The sequence below is a fragment of the Ranitomeya variabilis genome, chromosome 1 (assembly GCF_051348905.1).
Source record: "Ranitomeya variabilis isolate aRanVar5 chromosome 1, aRanVar5.hap1, whole genome shotgun sequence".
Taxonomy (NCBI): Eukaryota; Metazoa; Chordata; class Amphibia; order Anura; family Dendrobatidae; genus Ranitomeya; species Ranitomeya variabilis.
The window spans coordinates 890446994-890466898 of record NC_135232.1 but is presented as its reverse complement, the minus strand read 5'-3'; the positions used below and the strand labels follow the sequence as shown (position 1 = coordinate 890466898).

At 40.0% G+C, this 19905-nt stretch overlaps 1 protein-coding gene and 1 long non-coding RNA gene across 3 annotated transcripts in view; one reads left to right on the top strand and one right to left on the bottom strand.

Annotated features, from left to right (window-relative positions):
• Positions 1-19905, bottom strand: part of PDE5A (phosphodiesterase 5A) — a 498536-nt gene that overhangs the window by 274636 nt on the left and 203995 nt on the right. For both annotated transcript variants that reach the window (XM_077278445.1, XM_077278452.1), the window contains exons 4-5: positions 11064-11135; positions 6485-6574 (exon numbers count right to left, since the gene is read on the bottom strand). In XM_077278445.1, coding sequence (XP_077134560.1) covers positions 6485-6574; positions 11064-11135 — 162 coding nt within the window. The remainder of the gene's footprint in view (positions 1-6484; positions 6575-11063; positions 11136-19905) is intronic.
• LOC143775685 (uncharacterized) lies at positions 15614-18546 on the top strand. The gene is made up of 2 exons (XR_013215689.1): positions 15614-15722; positions 18361-18546. It is a non-coding gene; the product is annotated as an uncharacterized LOC143775685 (long non-coding RNA).

Sequence of the window (19905 nt, the reverse complement as noted above, 5' to 3'; positions counted from 1 at the left end):
AGGAGTGGCACACAAGCCCTGACTGAGGCCAATATTTTTCTCCCACTGATTGATGTAGTGTTTTTGTGTTGAGGTAGATTTTAAAACACAAATGAAGGAAAAAAATAAATAGGCTTTCTATGGCCCACAATTAGAGAGAGAGAGGTGGCACACCCAGGAGTCAAGACTGGCGCACAAGCTGAAAGGGCAATATTACTCTCCCACTGTTTTTTTAAGTTTTTGTTTTTTTATTTTCAGGGAGACTTTAGAAACCAAATAATATTAAAAAAAAACAAAAAAAAAAGCCTTCTAAGGCCCACTGAATGAGAGATGACACGCACAGGAGTGGCACACAAGCCCTGACTGAGGCCAATATTTTTCTCCCACTGATTGATGTAGTGTTTTTGTGTTGAGGTAGATTTTAAAACACAAATGAAGGAAAAAAATAAATAGGCTTTCTATGGCCCACAATTACAGAGAGAGAGGTGGCACACCCAGGAGTCAAGACTGGCGCACAAGCTGAAAGGGCAATATTACTCTCCCACTGTTTTTTTATGTTTTTTTTTTTTTTTCAGGGAGACTTTAGAAACCAAATAATATTAAAAAAAAACAAAAAAAAAAGGCTTTCTATGGCCCACTGAATGAGAGATGACACGCACAGGAGTGGCACACAAGCCCTGACTGAGGCCAATATTTTTCTCCCACTGAGTGATGTAGTGTTTTTTTATTAAGGTAGATTTTAAAACCCAAATCAAGGAAAAAAATAAATAGGCTTTCTATGGCCCACAATTAGAGAGAGAGAGGTGGCACACCCAGGAGTCAAGACTGGCGCACAAGCTGAAAGGGCAATATTAATCTCCCACTGTTTTTTTTTATGTTTTATTTTTTCAGGGAGACTTTAGAAACCAAATAATTAAATAAAATAAAAAAAAGGCTTTCTATGGCCCACTGAATGAGAGATGACACGCACAGGAGTGGCACACAAGCCCTGACTGAGGCCAATATTTTTCTCCCACTGATTGATGTAGTGTTTTTTTATTAAGGTAGATTTTAAAACCCAAATCAAGGAAAAAAATAAATAGGCTTTCTATGGCCCACAATTAGAGAGAGAGAGGTGGCACACCCAGGAGTCAAGACTGGCGCACAAGCTGAAAGGGCAATATTAATCTCCCACTGTTTTTTTTTTATGTTTTATTTTTTCAGGGAGACTTTAGAAACCAAATAATTAAATAAAATAAAAAAAAAGGCTTTCTATGGCCCACTGAATGAGAGATGACACGCACAGGAGTGGCACACAAGCCCTGACTGAGGCCAATATTTTTCTCCCACTGATTGATGTAGTGTTTTTTTATTAAGGTAGATTTTAAAACCCAAATCAAGGAAAAAAATAAATAGGCTTTCTATGGCCCACAATTAGAGAGAGAGAGGTGGCACACCCAGGAGTCAAGACTGGCGCACAAGCTGAAAGGGCAATATTAATCTCCCACTGTTTTTTTTTTATGTTTTATTTTTTCAGGGAGACTTTAGAAACCAAATAATTAAATAAAATAAAAAAAAGGCTTTCTATGGCCCACTGAATGAGAGATGACACGCACAGGAGTGGCACACAAGCCCTGACTGAGGCCAATATTTTTCTCCCACTGATTGATGTAGTGTTTTTTTATTAAGGTAGATTTTAAAACCCAAATCAAGGAAAAAAATAAATAGGCTTTCTATGGCCCACAATTAGAGAGAGAGAGGTGGCACACCCAGGAGTCAAGACTGGCGCACAAGCTGAAAGGGCAATATTAATCTCCCACTGTTTTTTTTTATGTTTTATTTTTTCAGGGAGACTTTAGAAACCAAATAATTAAATAAAATAAAAAAAAAGGCTTTCTATGGCCCACTGAATGAGAGATGACACGCACAGGAGTGGCACACAAGCCCTGACTGAGGCCAATATTTTTCTCCCACTGATTGATGTAGTTTTTTTTTATTAAGGTAGATTTTAAAACCCAAATCAAGGAAAAAAATAAATAGGCTTTCTATGGCCCACAATTAGAGAGAGAGAGGTGGCACACCCAGGAGTCAAGACTGGCGCACAAGCTGAAAGGGCAATATTACTCTCCCACTGTTTTTTTAAGTTTTTTTTTTTTTATTTTCAGGGAGACTTTAGAAACCAAATAATATTAAAAAAAAAACAAAAAAAAAAGCCTTCTAAGGCCCACTGAATGAGAGATGACACGCACAGGAGTGGCACACAAGCCCTGACTGAGGCCAATATTTTTCTCCCACTGATTGATGTAGTGTTTTTGTGTTGAGGTAGATTTTAAAACACAAATGAAGGAAAAAAATAAATAGGCTTTCTATGGCCCACAATTACAGAGAGAGAGGTGGCACACCCAGGAGTCAAGACTGGCGCACAAGCTGAAAGGGCAATATTACTCTCCCACTGTTTTTTTATGTTTTTTTTTTTTTTTTCAGGGAGACTTTAGAAACCAAATAATATTAAAAAAAAAAAAAAAAAAAAGGCTTTCTATGGCCCACTGAATGAGAGATGACACGCACAGGAGTGGCACACAAGCCCTGACTGAGGCCAATATTTTTCTCCCACTGACTGATGTAGTGTTTTTTTATTAAGGTAGATTTTAAAACCCAAATCAAGGAAAAAAATAAATAGGCTTTCTATGGCCCACAATTAGAGAGAGAGAGGTGGCACACCCAGGAGTCAAGACTGGCGCACAAGCTAAAAGGGCAATATTAATCTCCCACTGTTTTTTTTTATGTTTTATTTTTTCAGGGAGACTTTAGAAACCAAATAATTAAATAAAATAAAAAAAAGGCTTTCTATGGCCCACTGAATGAGAGATGACACGCACAGGAGTGGCACACAAGCCCTGACTGAGGCCAATATTTTTCTCCCACTGATTGATGTAGTGTTTTTTTTATTAAGGTAGATTTTAAAACCCAAATCAAGGAAAAAAATAAATAGGCTTTCTATGGCCCACAATTAGAGAGAGAGAGGTGGCACACCCAGGAGTCAAGACTGGCGCACAAGCTGAAAGGGCAATATTAATCTCCCACTGTTTTTTTTTATGTTTTATTTTTTCAGGGAGACTTTAGAAACCAAATAATTAAATAAAATAAAAAAAAAGGCTTTCTATGGCCCACTGAATGAGAGATGACACGCACAGGAGTGGCACACAAGCCCTGACTGAGGCCAATATTTTTCTCCCACTGATTGATGTAGTGTTTTTTTATTAAGGTAGATTTTAAAACCCAAATCAAGGAAAAAAATAAATAGGCTTTCTATGGCCCACAATTAGAGAGAGAGAGGTGGCACACCCAGGAGTCAAGACTGGCGCACAAGCTGAAAGGGCAATATTACTCTCCCACTGTTTTTTTAAGTTTTTTTTTTTTTATTTTCAGGGAGACTTTAGAAACCAAATAATATTAAAAAAAAAACAAAAAAAAAAAGCCTTCTAAGGCCCACTGAATGAGAGATGACACGCACAGGAGTGGCACACAAGCCCTGACTGAGGCCAATATTTTTCTCCCACTGATTGATGTAGTGTTTTTGTGTTGAGGTAGATTTTAAAACACAAATGAAGGAAAAAAATAAATAGGCTTTCTATGGCCCACAATTAGAGAGAGAGAGGTGGCACACCCAGGAGTCAAGACTGGCGCACAAGCTGAAAGGGCAATATTACTCTACCACTGTTTTTTTAAGTTTTTTTTTTTTTATTTTCAGGGAGACTTTAGAAACCAAATAATATTAAAAAAAAACAAAAAAAAAGGCTTTCTATGGCCCACTGAATGAGAGATGGCACGCACAGGAGTGGCACACAAGCCCTGACTGAGGCCAATATTTTTCTCCCACTGATTGATGTAGTGTTTTTGTGTTGAGGTAGATTTTATAACACAAATCAAGGACAAAAATAAATAGGCTTTCTATGGCCCACTCAGTGAGAGATGGCACACACAGGGATGGCACTGTAGCAGAAATGCCAATCTTAATCTCCCACAAAAAAAAACAAAAAAAAACAGGGACTGTCCTACAATTACTATCTCCCTGCAGTAATCTCAGCCAGGTATGGCAGGCAGCAATAGGAGTGGACTGATGCACAAATTAAATAAAAAGTGTGGACAAACAAAAAAGATAGCTGTGCAGAAAGGAAGGAACAAGAGGATATGTGCTTTGAAAAAAGCAGTTGGTTTCCACAGTGGCGTACACACAGCAATACAGCTATCAGGGAGCCTTCTAGGGCAGCCCAATGAGCTACAGCGCTGAGGGGAAAAAAAAAAAAAAAATTGCTTTCACTGTCCCTGCACACCGAAGGTGGTGTTGGACAGTGGAAATCGCTACAGCACAAGCGGTTTGGTGGTTAGTGGACCCTGCCTAACGCTCTCCCTGCTTCTGACGAAGCGGCAGCAACCTCTCCCTAAGCTCAGAGCAGCAGCAGTAACATGGCGGTCGGCGGGAACGCCCCTTTATAGCCCCTGTGACGCCGCAGACAGCAAGCCAATCACTGCAATGCCCTTCTCTAAGATGGTGGGGACCAGGACCTATGTCATCACGCTGCCCACACTCTGCGTTCACCTTCATTGGCTGAGAAATGGCGCTTTTCGCATCATTGAAATGCGACTTTGGCGCGAAAGTCGCGTACCGCATGGCCGACAAGCACAGGGGTCGGATCGGGTTTCATGAGACGCCGACTTAGCCAAAAGTCGGCGACTTTTGAAAATGAACGACCCGTTTCGCTCAACCCTAGATACAAGGTAAAGTGCCTGTGTGTAATGGCAGCAATCTTGGTCCTAATACAGTGACATTGCTAGAGGAAAAAATAGACGAGCCAAATAAGTAGAGGTAAAATAAGTTTACCTATTGTGATGCAGTGGTAACGGGCTTGTCAGGCGTTCCCCACCCTGACATGCACTTCAAATCCACTTCCTCAGGGGACGCCCCCTGATGTGGAAATATGACATTTTAGTGGTAAAAATTTAATTTTTGTATATGATACAAATTTGTCAGGTACACAAAAGGTTAGACCCCACAATTTATTGCGCAATTTCTCCCGAACGAGGTGCTGTCCAATATGATGTCAGAAATTACTGTTAGGCCACACATCAGGGCTGAGAAGGAAGGAGCGTTATGTGGCTTTTGGAGCACAGATTTTGCTAGAATAGTTTGTGGGAGACATATGCAGATCTCCAAAGGTGCCAGAACAGCAGAAAAAAAAGTAGCCCCCCTGTACAAACTACATCTCTCAATGAATTCATCTACGGCTGCAGAGAATTGCCAGTTTAGTACCCATACAGTGTAGTGCCCTCATATATTGTGGTGCCCCCATACATTGTGCCCAGCTTGTGCTTCTGGCAACACACACCCTGTTAATTGTTAATTACTCTCTCCCCACTAAAATAATGCCAAACATGTGGCCGCTCACTGTGGTTTAGGCACAGTGAGGCTCAAAAGGAGGGGGCATTTGGATTTGGGAGTGCAGAATTCACTGGATTTTATTCGAGGGAATGGAAGCCATTTTCCAAAGTCTCTGTTCTAGCAGTAACGTGGGAAACCCCCATAGTTGCAGTGACAGATGATGGTACTGAGTGGTGGCTGGTTTTGTGCAGGATAAATTAGGGTTATAATTGGTAACATTTTGGAATACATAATATTTTTTAATCGCATCCAGAAAAAGGCCGGGATCACATTCTTATGTTCTACGCTCAGCACTTACCTCGGCGCGTCCGCGTAAAATCCCACAAAAATGCGATTCAGATGAAACACACAATGTAACCACCCACCATTACTGTGCCTGTGAGACTCAGCTTAGAGCTGGATCTCACAGGTCACTGTACTCTGAAGTCATCACATGACCTCAGGATACCATGGTAACCATCGGGAGCCACGATTCTCATCGCGGGGGTCCGATGGTTACTAGGCGGGCTTGTGACCCTCTTGTAACAACTTAAATACTGCTGTCGCAATTGACAGCAGTATTTAAGGAGTTAATTGCCTGCGATCGGTCACAAAAACCAGCCAAAGACAATACTGTAGAGTGTCAGCTGTCATGTACGGCTGACACCCGCGGAAATCATTGCCGCCAGGCAGTGCTATTCCCTTATTCTCCATCACCATTTTAGCACGGCAATGAGGGAATAAGTACCCTTAATGCCCGCTGTGTTAATGAATATCGGCGGTCGTTAAGGGGTTAATGCATTTGGAATATTTTTCCCATTTTCCAGTATACTGTACTGGTAGAATGAATAGTGTCATTCAAAAGTACAACTTGTCTTGTAAAAAACAAAGCCTCATACGGCTATATGACAGAAAAACAAAAAGTTGTGGGTCTTGGAAGAAGGGGGCACGAAAAAAAAAATCACCATGCCATGAAGGGGTTAATGAATGTACACACACACACACACACACACACACACACACACACATTTATTTTCACATGATTTATTGATTGTTGAAGAGTTTCTTTCTGTTGGAAAACTCCAAAAGGTGTAAATAAAGTGTTACCTGGTTCCTTCTGTTCTCAAGTAGTGATGTCTCGTACAGCTGTGCATTGTGTAGTACTATCCCACAAAATGCCAGATAAGCCGCAAAGTCCTAAAACACACAACAAAGGTATAAAAAATATTTAGAATTTGAAAAACATGTGACGCTGATCATTTTTACTGCCTAGAACTATTTTACCTCACTGACAATATTGACATTACATATGTGGTACATGGAGAAAAATAACACAAAAACCTGCTGGACCCTGTTAATATCTGTGTTGTTACATCTGTACATTTTCTAGAAGAAAACAAGGAAGTGCTTGACTCCCAAGAAATCAGATACCTTAAGTGCCAGGCAGACCCTACTGACTATAATATGCTGGTACCAGGATTTCTTAATGGTGTCTACAGGAAAGATATATATCTTGGTACCTGATGAAGGGACCTGAGTAGTCTCGAAAGCTTGCAATTTGTTACCATCTTTTCAGTTAGCCATTAAAAGGTATCAACCACTGAGGACTCAATTCTAAATATTAATTGTGTCTGACATTTTACCAGACAAAATATAGAAACATGAATGAAATAATCTCACTATTATGCTCCCAATTCCTCTTTGAATATGTAAAGTATGGACCCGATTCATCAAAGCTTTCACTGCACAATTCTGTCATAAAAGATTTGAAAAGTTGCAAAATCTCGGTGCTACTCTGAGTTGTGCATGAATTTTGTTACTTTTGGTGCTCTCACGCCAGTTTCTCCCAGTTCCACCAAAATGGGAGGAGCAGGGGCGTGAAGGAGTGTGACACCACAGTTTCTCTAACAGAGGTGATGGAGTGCCGGAGGGACTGGAGTGCGATTTCTGCCACAGTGCAAGCAAGTGGACACCACTTGTCAGACAATGCACCTCTTCGTGAATCAGGAGCGTCTAACTCCAACACATCCCCTCATCAAGATCAGCATCAACAACACACATTTTAATGAATTGCACCCTACGTGCCTATCCATGCTTATTGTGTACTCAATGTTTTTTGTGAAATGAAATGCTCCTTCGACTAACATATAAATAATCTCTAAATCGCAGAGGAAGGTGAATAGCGGCACCAGTGTTGAAACATGTAATCCTTTGTATGGATGAGTTGAGCCAGATTATAGAGCCTTTATCAGCATAAATGTCCAAATTGGAGGTGCTCAGCATATATCAACATATATCGTCCTTTCTCCTCTCTCCCCTCACCTAGTTGCACCTTACCATCTAAGATGAAAGTCATGAAATAAAGGACTTTTCATTCAAGCTGCCATGGTGAGTGCCACATACTTTTTTCTGAATTATTTATAGCATATAAATAAAGAAGCACATAAAGAAAAAGAGTAAGCTGAATAGATTATTAAGAAATAACATAACATGGCCAGGATATTGGCCTCTGTTAATAGCCCATACAATAAACATATGGAAATCCATGTCTGTAAGACAGCTATTCACTTAACATGTCTAGGCAGCCATTGTTTAAAGCTACAGGTTCTCATTATGCAATATCAATTTAATTACCACATAAGAGAAGAGAAAGTCTTGATTCAGTTCATCAAATCTCCAATTAAAATTAAGTTTTAGATGAATTGGCAAGCAATTTGTAGTCCACACAGTTGGTATCTTTGGTTAGTTGTAAAAAGATTTTGACAAATCCTAAAATTCTGCAAACTTTAAGTTCAGTTCACATTATCATCATGGCATCCACGTTTACAGGATCCATGACAAACATAATTAATATGCTACCCTCCAGTTCTATACTGATATAAATCAGTGATAATAAACCAATAAAATGTGTTTACCTATTTTTGTCAGATATAACCCATTAGTGACAGAGCCAATTTGGTACTTAATGACCGAGCCAATTTTTACAATTCTGACCACTGTCACTTTTGAGTGAGGTTATAGCTCTGTAACTCTTCACCGGATCCCACTGATTCTGAGACTGTTTATTTGTGACATATTGTACTTCATGAAAGTGGTAAAATTTCTTCAATATGACTTGCGTTTATTTCTGAAAAAAACAGAAATTTGGCTAAAATTTTGAAAATTTTGCCATTTTCAAAATTATTATTTTTGTGCCCTTAAATCAGAAAGTCATATTGCCCAAAATAGTTAATAAATAACATTTCCCACATGTCTACTTTACAGCAGTACAATTTTGGAAACATAATTTTTTTTGTTAGGACCTTATAAGTGTTAAAAGTTGACCAGCTATTTCTCATTTTTACAACAAAATTTACAAACCATTTTTTTAGGGACCACCTCACATTTGAAGTGAGTGTAGGGCATCAATATAACCCCAAAAATATAAAAATACCCCAAAGTGACACCATTCTAAAAACTACACCCCTCAAGGTGTGAAAAAACACATTTAAAACGTTTATTAACCCTTCGGGTGTTTCTCGAGAACTAAAGTAATGTGGAAGGAAAAAATGAACATTTTACTTTTTTCACAAAAAATGTATTTGGAACCAAACTTATTTATTTTCACAAGGGTATCAGGAGAAAATGGACCACAAAATTTGTTGTGCAATTTCTCCTGAGTACGCTGATACCCCGTATTCGGGGGAATGCCACTGTTTGGGCGCATGGCAGGGCTCAAAAGGGAGGGAGTTGCCATGTCACATTTGGAGAACCTCTGATGTACCTAAACAGTGTAACCCCCCCCAATTCTAACTCCAACCCTAACCCCAACACACCCCTAACCCTAATCCCAACCCTAACCACAATCCTAACCACAACACATCCCTAACCCTAATCCCAACCCTAACCATAACCCTAACCACAAACCTAACCCCAACACACCCCTAACCCTAATCCCAACCCCAACCCTAACCCTAACCACAAACCTAACCCTAAAACACCCCTATCCCTAAGCCCCCTAACCCTAACCATAACTTTATCCCAACTTACTTTTTCAAGAAGTATTGTGAAACATGTATGTGGTCTAGGGCATACTTGTAATGGTTTGCAATGTTTTTTATTATAGACACCTCTTGCTTTGCAATGTGGTTTAATGAACCCCAGTCCTGATCAATGTTTTTCTAGTAGAAGACACATGAACAGAGGTTTTTGTAGTTTGCAGAGTCTTTAGGATAGGACCCCTACACATAAGGAGAGTAGCATTTGTCCTGCGTTTTCTCCATTTTTATATAGTTTGTCTGTGGATTGCTCTAGACCAAGGTCTTTAGCAACACTTTGTAGACTTCCCAGCTTCATACATCTTTATGCATTTCCATTCATCTTTGAAGGTCATCTGAAAAATGTTTGCCTCAATGCATGGTTCACACTAACAAATCTTTGCTAAGGAGAACAGATTTATCAATCACCATAAAAATCAATAACATAAAGGTTTGCTTGCCTTTTCTCATTGGTCTATAAATGTTTGCTCAATGGTCAACATTTCCCAAACTAAATGTGCTATTTTACACCAAAAATGTATTTTATAACTACCACTGTATTTGTTACGTGTTTTAGTCACTTTGAGGGCCTTGCCAACAAAGAGCTGTGACTTTGCTAAAAAAGGGGCATGATATACAGTTGTGCTCAAAAGTTTACATACCCTGGTAGAATTTTTGCTTTCTCTGCCTTTTTTCAGAGAACATGAACTATAGCACCAAAACTTTTTCTCCACTCATGGTTAGTGGTTGGGTGAAGCCACATTGGGTTGTGGCTTATTGTGTGCCACTGTTCTCCAAAAAGTACAGTTAGACAAGATAATCTCATGATGCACTATATATATCAAATGTTATGAACCACTTTGATATATTTGGTGTATTTTAAGACTGTCTAGATTAAGTTTGCACTGTCTAAAAGTTAGACAGTACTGGAGATGACTTAGACAGTGAAATTTAGTTTGCATCAAAGTTATTTGATGTGAATTGAACATTTCTTATTATGCCCTGGGGATTCTATGGAGCGCAAAGCTCAATTAGTACTCACCTCACTACTCACTTATCCCACCACCCCTGCAGCTAGGTATCCCATCCTCCTTTTTGCCTTGCCTCATCTCGCGCATCTTCTTCAGCCTGCATCACTCTCACTAGGCCTCTATCGTCACTATCTATTTTGCCATCGCAGCACTTGTCATGGTGTCATGACATTCTAACGGACATCACACAAGGTCTAGTCAGCACCTCAGGTGATGCACATTGTGATTTCACAACAGGAGCTGCAATGTCAAGTGTTGCAGTCCAATCAAGGCCATACATGGCAGTGCCGGAAGCCCAAACACAATGTGAAACAAGCCAAAGAAGATCTGTACAATGGTGGAATGGAGAGGTTCAGGTCATTAGATGGTGGGCAGAAGGACAGGTGATTGGTGAGATGTGTTATTTTTTTTATTTTTGTAATATACGAGGAGATTTTTATACTGCTATAACAAATTTGCTCATCTCTAAATATAATCAATGCAGAAATCTGGGTAATTTCAAAGGGTTACTTTTTCTTGCAAATGTATTGTTTTAAAACACTAGTGCACCATTTGAACTGCTGCAACATACCTCTCTTTTCAGTTTTTGTAAAGTCGTGTATTCACACATAGAAGATTTCTTTGCATTATAAACATTACCTTCTCATCTTGTTCAGTAAATGTCCCATTGCTGTCAGACTTCTTATTGATTGCCTGTGCTACTCCAACCACCTGATTAAATCATTAAACAAAGAAATATTAGAAAATGTATAACTACATGAATATGAACAGTAGGTAATAAATTACACAGAAATACATAGCACTGGAAACATGAAAGCTTCATGATTTACATTTCAAATGCACGCATACTGTTCATCTCTGACAATTGTACTTTAATCTGCATTACATATGAATAAACAGGTTACAAATCAAAACAGAATTCAGTCTATCCCCATTCTATGTAAGGTTTATTAGCACAAAGCAATAATCAATTGTGATCAATTGCATGGGTTCAAGTGCACATGCATGTAACAGTCACGTGAGCACTGGTAAAATCTAACAAGATGAAATATGTTCCAAACATTAGCACTAACAATTGTTAAGAACGTGATACACTCACACATGGGTAACAGGAATAAGGAAGACCTATTACTAATAGAAGCTTCACCCACATGGTGATTCACTGGTTTCTTTACAGACTAGACAATCCCTAGCCACGCAACTAACAACACAACCTCAGACTTGACTCCCTAAAAGGCGGTTGAGGAGTTTTTCATACTTCCTGTGGAACCAAAGGGGAGGCCGCTGCACACTGCTAACAAGAGGAGAGGAAAATGTGCAGATAGACACTAAGACCCAGGGTGAGAAAATTTAAAGGAAGTTCATAAAGGGGAGAGAGGGAAAACTATGAGAATCAAAAATAAATTAATCAATAATAAGCTCTTAAGGTACCGTCACACTAAGCGACGCTGCAGCGATACAGACAATGATGCCGATCGCTGCAGCGTCGCTGTTTGGTCGCAGGAGAGCTGTCACACAGACCGCTCTCCAGGGACCAACGATGCCGAGGTCCCTGGGTAACCAGGGTAAACATCGGGTTGCTAAGTGCAGGGCCGCGCTTAGTAACCCGATGTTTACCCTGGTTACCAGTGTAAAATGTAAAAAAACAAACACTACATACTCACCTTCGCGTCCCCCGGCATCCGCTTCCTGCACTGACTGAGTGCCGGCCCTAACAGCAGAGCAGTGACGTCACTGCTGTGCTGTGCTTTCACTTTACGGCCAGCGCTCAGTCAGTGCAGGAAGCGGACGGCGGTGGACGCAAGGGTGAGTATGTACTGTTTGTTTTTTTACATTTTACACTGGTAACCGGGGTAAACATCGGGTTACTAAGTGCGGCCCTGCGCTTAGTAACCCGATATTTACCCTGGTTACCACTGTAAAACATCGCTGGTATCGTTGCTTTTGCTGTCAAACACAACGATGCACGGCGATCTGACGACCAAATAAAGTTCTGAACTTTAATCAACGACCAGCGATATCACAGCAGGATCCTGATCGCTGCTGCGTGTCAAACACAACGATATCGCTATCCAGGACGCTGCAACGTCACGGATCGCTAGCGATATCGTTTAGTGTGACGGTACCTTTAGAACCCTAACTGTGGTCAAAGGAAAAGGTGCTGGGAAGGTCGACAAACAGACAGCAGGAATACAAAAGATGTTTGCCTAGCAGAGAAAATCCTGTAACTGAAGGGCTGGAACTTCTTAGGACAAAACCACTTAGAAGTGTACCCAGAATGGAAGTGCAGTGAATGGTGAACATACAAAATGCAGAATATGACAGGGCAAACCAAAGCAGGAAAATAAGAAACACCCGAAGAGGAACAAACCAAGAAAGGAAAACAAAGACAATCAAAACCATCAGCATTTGGACAGGTAAGAAATGGCAATAGCTCACCAGACAGGGGAAACGGGCCACGCTGCAACAGGCCTCCGGATTGAGCCATGACAACAATACAGCGAAGTAAACAAATTCTAAGGTTTAGGACAAATTCAGATGTCAGTGTATGTCCCTATACGTCTCATGATGTAAAGACTGGCTGCGGATCTCTCAACACACACTCAACAGTCTTAAATATTAGAATGGATGGGTTTAGTTCATTAGGAGACCCACAGATACAGTAGTCAATAAATTTCATGGACCTCTGGATTCAGCCTTTGATTTGGCATGTTATGAAGTGTATGATGTGTTTATAAATCATGGCATAATTCTTACAACTTATCTTTGATAATCACGCTTAACATTAAAACCCACTGACAAGTGACTTGAATTATTATCTTGAGACAAAGATACTTGTCAAGGGTTGATACAAAAATATTAGACAGCAAGTGAATGACCAGTTCTTCAAGTTGATGTGTTGGAAGCAGAAAGTTTGTCAAGCATGAGAATCAAAGAGTCTTTGACAGGGTCCAAATTGTGATGCCTAGAGAACAGGATCAGAAAACCACAAGTCTTCAACTGTAAGCAGTGACTATTGCATATCAAAAGTGGTCCAAAAAGGAACAGCCTCATCAGAACTAGATCATAATGGAAGAAAGTGACTAAGTCTGATGGATCACATTTTCACTTATATTGACTGGACTGGATGCATGTAGGTCACTTATATAAGGAAGAGATAGCACCAGGAGTCACTATTTGCTAAATGAGACAATATGATGGTCTGGCAATAGTCTGCTGGAAAAACATTATAGTCCAAGTTCATCACTTCATAACAGTATTCTTGAATTACAATGACCTCTTTATGTAGATAATTGTGTCCTGCCATATTGAAAACATTTATTGAGGAAGAATTTGCAGAACATGACAGAGTTTAAAGTGTTAACTTGGCCTCCAAATTCCTTGAATCTCAATCTGATCAAGTCATGTCTTTGAAGTCATTTTGATCTTTGGTGGTAGATAAATGTGCGCCATGGTGTGGAGCAGTTCCTTGCTGTTTGTATGTTGTTTTACAACTTAATCCAATCATACTTCAGCTTACAGTGAAATAAGAATCGAAGACTGTGGCTACCCACTCATGCAGTATTACATATTGGCCATTCCAATAGTTGACCACATAATAGTATGAGTTTGTTTAGTTATCTATCAAGAAAAAGGCATGAACGTTACCAACAAAGAACAATAAAATATATAATCTTTACTAGAAAGCACAAATGAAACAAAATAAGTATTCAAAAGACAAATATACAAAGTGAGCTAAAAACTGAATCCATACAACATGACTAAGTTGGACATCACAGACCCCTACATATATGGAAATAAATTGCATATCTCAAAATAAGTGATGCCTATGAAACTACAGTGTATGAATATAACAACATACAGTCCTCAACATTAAAATTGGAATACCAAGATCCTGCTGCCACCTCAACACCATCGGAGCTGCTGCAACCCCTGACCTACTGTCTCCTTCCTCATCATCCTGTAGAATGTAAGCCCGAAAGGGCAGGGTCCTCTTCTCTCTGTACCAGTCTACCTTTGTTAGCTTGTCTATTATAAGTGATATCTGTAATTTGTATGTAACCCCTTTTCATGTACAGCACCATGGAATCAACGGTGCTATATAAATAAATAATAATAATAATTAGCTGCTACAGTCACCTGTCCACGTTATGACCTTATGCCTGGTTTCCGTGCTGCTGATAGAAAGAAGACATAAAGAGGAATAACGTGAACAGAAATTAAAAAAAAAAGAAGAAATTTAAAGACAAGTTTTCTAACTTATTGTTAATGTCTAAAAAAAAGTTGTTGATGGCAAATTTAGAATTTGCATAAGAAAATCTTGTCTGATTAAATTTAGTTATAGAACTCAATGTGTTTTGCATGGTTTTCCAAAGCAACAGCCCTTTAAATCATCCTCACAACCTTAAAGGTGTTAACCAGATAACATCCACTTAAGAAGTGAAGCTGTGCAAAACCACTGGCGATAATGAGCACTTCTTTAACTTATCTTTATCTCTAATTATTTCTGAATTATTTGAATGTGATTTGCTGCTACATGTGTGATAAGAGGGCACATTTCTCATCATATTCACACATTTGATTAGCCTAATTTTTGCAACTATTTTCTCAGCAGTCTTAAGCTTTTCCCTCAGGAGAATTTAGAACTTGCCTAATAACAGTACGAGACACAGCTGCATGATAAAGTTCATCCCAGAAAAATGTGAGTTCTACAATTCTCTCTTTTGTTTTCTTCCCAGGCTAACAAGCATGCTTTGCTTGTGATTCCTTACATACACTTTTTAACTAATACAAGCAGTAGATACCAGATAAATTAATTAATAGCATGACAATTCCATGTTAAATTTGCTCAAAAAAATATATTTTAAAGTTAGGGCTCAATAAAGTGTCTTTGCGTTATTGAGCTAAACGAAAACTGAAGTGAAAACCAAAGTTTTGCATAGGAATTCACACATACAGTCATCATTTCTGATTTTAATTCTGTCTCTTAGAAATCTGAATGATAAAATAGGGATAGAATGTGTCTTTGCAAAAGCTACAGCCAATGCGCTGGCTAACAACTGCAATTCTTTTTCATCACTGTTATTCTGATATTGAATTTCCTGACTGTTGCTTCATGTTTTCTCAGTAGATGATGATAGGTGGTTGCTAATTATCCATGTATTTTCATATAGTGGTTTGAACATACACGGTTCTGCACAAGACCGAGGGTGTAAACTATCCTGCACTTTACATAGGAGAATTCTCTTAATATGATCGATTGCCAAAGAGAAGTAAAAGAGGAGGAAGACAAAGATGGTACGTAAGAAGCCCAATGCATTTCATATACAGCGTGTCCGTAAAGTCATGGTGCACTTTTATAGTTTACATTTTGGCGCCCTTTCTTTGGCCCAATGATATCAGACCTGTTCATGAGGAGAGATAACAAGAACCAATCAAACAACACAAAGTCATTTAAGCTGTTGCTAACTAAGCCCGCAGTCAGATTAACCCCTGATAAACCGAACTCTGATTAATACACTGCCAGGTCTGTGACATCATGCAACCACAAGCTTATGCTACCGTTTGGATGTGCGTAGGGCCACAAATGGAGCCCACATCGAACTGCACTGAATAGGTATGAAACTGGGAGAGTTTTTCTTTTATTTGGAGCACATTTCACATTTCTATAGTTTTTGTTGCTTTCCAGTGACTGGTCAAAAGTGCACCATGACTTTACGGACACACTGTATTTCAAAATATATCGAGTGCCTGGCTCAGTATCCTTAGTATGCCCTCTAAAATATTTCTAAATGAGAGGATATTTGATTTGATAGAAAATGTAACCTCTATGATGTAGCATGTTATTAGTAAATGCAAAAATATTTCTAATGTGTAGCTATTTGATACTATTTGATATAGTTTGTATCTGTAATGTATCTTTGTGAAAAATTTGGAAAATGTTAGAGGTGGAGGGGCTAGATGACAAAAGTATGTGGATTCTGTTATACAGAAGAACTGAACTGTGTTCACAAGTAGTGTTGAGCGATACCGTCCGATACTTGAAAGTATCGGTATCGGAAAGTATCGGCCGATACCGGCAAAATATCGGATCCAATCCGATACCGATACCCGATACCAATACAAGTCAATGGGACTCAGGTATCGGACGGTATTCCTGATGGTTCCCAGGGTCTGAAGGAGAGGAAACTCTCCTTCAGGCCCTGGGAACCATATAAATGTGTAAAATAAAGAATTAAAATAAAAAATATCGCTATACTCACCTGTCCGACGCAGCCGGGACCTCGGCGATTGTAAGCGGCAGCGTTGTTTCTTTAAAATTCGCGCTTTTACTTGCTTACGTGAATTCCCGGCTTCTGATTGGTCAGGGCGGCCATGTTGCCGGGACTCGGACCAATCACAGCAAGCCGTGACGAAATTACGTCACGGCTTGCTGTGATTGGTCCGCGTCCCGGCAATATGGCGCCGTGACCAATCACAAGCCGTGACGTCACGGGAGGCTGGACACGCGCGCTTTTCAAAATAAGCGCGTGTCCAGCCTCCCGTGACGTCACGGCTTGTGATTGGTTAATGGCGGCCATGTTCCTGGGACGCGGACCAATCACAGCAAGCCGTGACGTAATTTCGTCACGGCTTGCTGTGATTGGTCCGCATCCCGGCAATATGGCGCCGTGACCAATCACAAGCCGTGACGTCACGGGAGGCTGGACACGCGCGCTTTTCAAAATAAGCGCGTGTCCAGCCTCCCGTGACGTCACGGCTTGTGATTGGTTAATGGCGGCCATGTTCCTGGGACGCGGACCAATCACAGCAAGCCGTGACGTAATTTCGTCACGGCTTGCTGTGATTGGTCCGCATCCCGGCAATATGGCGCCGTGACCAATCACAAGCCGTGACGTCACGGGAGGCTGGACACGCGCGCTTTTCAAAATAAGCGCGTGTCCAGCCTCCCGTGACGTCACGGCTTGTGATTGGTTAATGGCGGCCATGTTGCCGGGACGCGGACCAATCACAGCAAGCCGTGACGTAATTTCGTCACGGCTTGCTGTGATTGGTCCGAGTCCCGGCAACATGGCCGCCCTGACCAATCAGAAGCCGGGAATTCACGTAAGCAAGTAAAAGCGCGAATTTTAAAGAAACAACGCTGCCGCTTACAATCGCCGAGGTCCCGGCTGCGTCGGACAGGTGAGTATAGCGATTTTTTTTATTTTAATTCTTTCTTTTACACCTTTTTACATTAATGTTGTTTCGATACCGATATCCGATATTACAAAAATATCGGATCTCGGTATCGGAAATTCCGATACAGCAAGTATCGGCCGATACCCGATACTTGCAGCATCGGAATGCTCAACACTATTCACAAGACAAGAGTAACAATGGACCCTTTTCTTTTGGAGGTAGGTGGGTGGGGAGGGTTGGGTTTGTTCTTGTTTCTGTGTGTATATGAGAGGTAGAAAATGTAAGCATTGAATAAAAATGATCTAATTAAAACAAAAAGAGGAGAACCAGAAGTAAGCCCTACAAGGGTTAATATAGTCAACAATAGTAGGTGTGAAACAGCTATTTCTTTGTCTGAAACTGAAGGCAGGAGGACAGCTGAACTCACAAGGAAAATACCGTGCACAGTTATTAAAATAGTTAAAAATCTAAGCCAAGTACTTTTGGCAAGAGGTATGCTTCAGCAAATTTACTAAAATGTTATTTGTCATGTGGCTTTAAACAGTGCAGACTGTATGAAAAAAGAAGCAAGGAATAACTTAAGTTTCATAATAGGTTCTAATTTCTTGCTATAACACAATGCATTATAAACAATTACAGGCTTTTCGGTTGTTATGAGCTCTGCAGAGTCGCAGATTCCCTCACTCATTACGCCACTTGGGTTAATTCAGTTCAAATTTTATTTTTGTAAATAATTTTTCTTTTCCTTTTTGAGGAGATGCAGTTGTGAGCCGTAGAAGGCAGATGATAAATTAGTGGCTGGTTCCTTGAATTAAAGTCCAAATACAGAAATGTGTCAGCTGAACACTGTAGTGAAGTTGATGAAAACCTTATGGTCAAATTAAATCTTCTTAGACGTTGTGATTGTCTCTTTTTCCAAAATAAATTTTGAATGGCTGTTCCTTATTGTCGTGCACATAAAATCACATGGACTTCCTGCGCAATTACATATTTTTGCATGTGACATACTTTCTACACTTCCTGTAGCTTGTTATGTTTGCTTTAGCAAAGCTCATGCCTCATATCTGTCAGTCCTATTTGTAGATGAAGGTTGATAACACACCATAATCTTACACGGAGGCACATTAGAGGGGTCGGAACAGGATGGAACACACTGCTCTGCTCTGCTTCAGACATTATTTAGACAGCATGGTACATGTTCATTAATCTTGGCTCATGTTCTATATAATATTTTGACTATCCCAGCTTTTAGAAAAAACAAGCTTGGAACTCTTTACAAATTAAAATCACTGGGGATAAATGTGTTGATTGGATGTAGTGAGTTCCCAAATTACATCATCCCAACTGTAAAAATAGGAGATAAAACATAGCTCTGCGGGGTTTCAGTTACTGCTCAGTACATAGTGAGCAACGGATGTAAGCATGCCCTGGTAATGGACTGACAGCTGTCTTGCTGTAGAATATATATGTGCGGAGATGGCTGTCAATCAATATTCCAGGGAAGGCATACAGCTACCACTCACTGCATACTGAGCTGTGAGTGAAGGTGTGCCGCTATGCCTCTATGACTGAAAGCCCGAAGCTGTTAGGAGGAGTAAAGTTAATTTCTTCCCTGTAGCCATGTTTTCAGTGCAGTGGCCGGGCAGCGTTAGAATGCTATTGAATTGTAGATTAACCCAATATCAGCAGGTGTGTAGCATTTGGGGACATCATAGGTTCTCTTTTAGTTGTCCCTGAGATGGACATGGGGAGATGGACACTTTAAACAAAAATAATCATTTGCTGCACATGCCTTTCTTTAGCTAAACCAATCTTTGGCTTCGCTACTTTATGGACTACTTTTGTGCCTATTTTTATGCTACGCTAGATTTAGGCAAAATAGAATTGTTAATTTTTAGCCTGAGCGTCAACTATTATTAAGGTTCATGCATCATCTTGTTCTTGTTGGTGAAACAGCAAGAGCAGAATCTTGAGATGCCCTACCTTTGATTGATACATTTCATTAAATTCTGAAAAAAAGTATCATAATTAATAGTGATGAGTGAATATACTCGTTACTCGAGATTTACTGAGCACGCTCAGGTGTCCTCCGAGTATTTTTTAGTGCTCAGAGATTTAGTTTTTATTGCCGCAGCTGAATGTTTTACATCTGTTAGCCAGCATAAGTACATGTGGGGGTTGCCTGGTTGCTAGGGAATCCCCACATGTACTTATGCTGGCTAACAGATGTAAAACATTCAGCTGGGGCAATAAAAACTGACACCAGTTTCCTGTTAAAAATAGTTACCTACAGACCAGC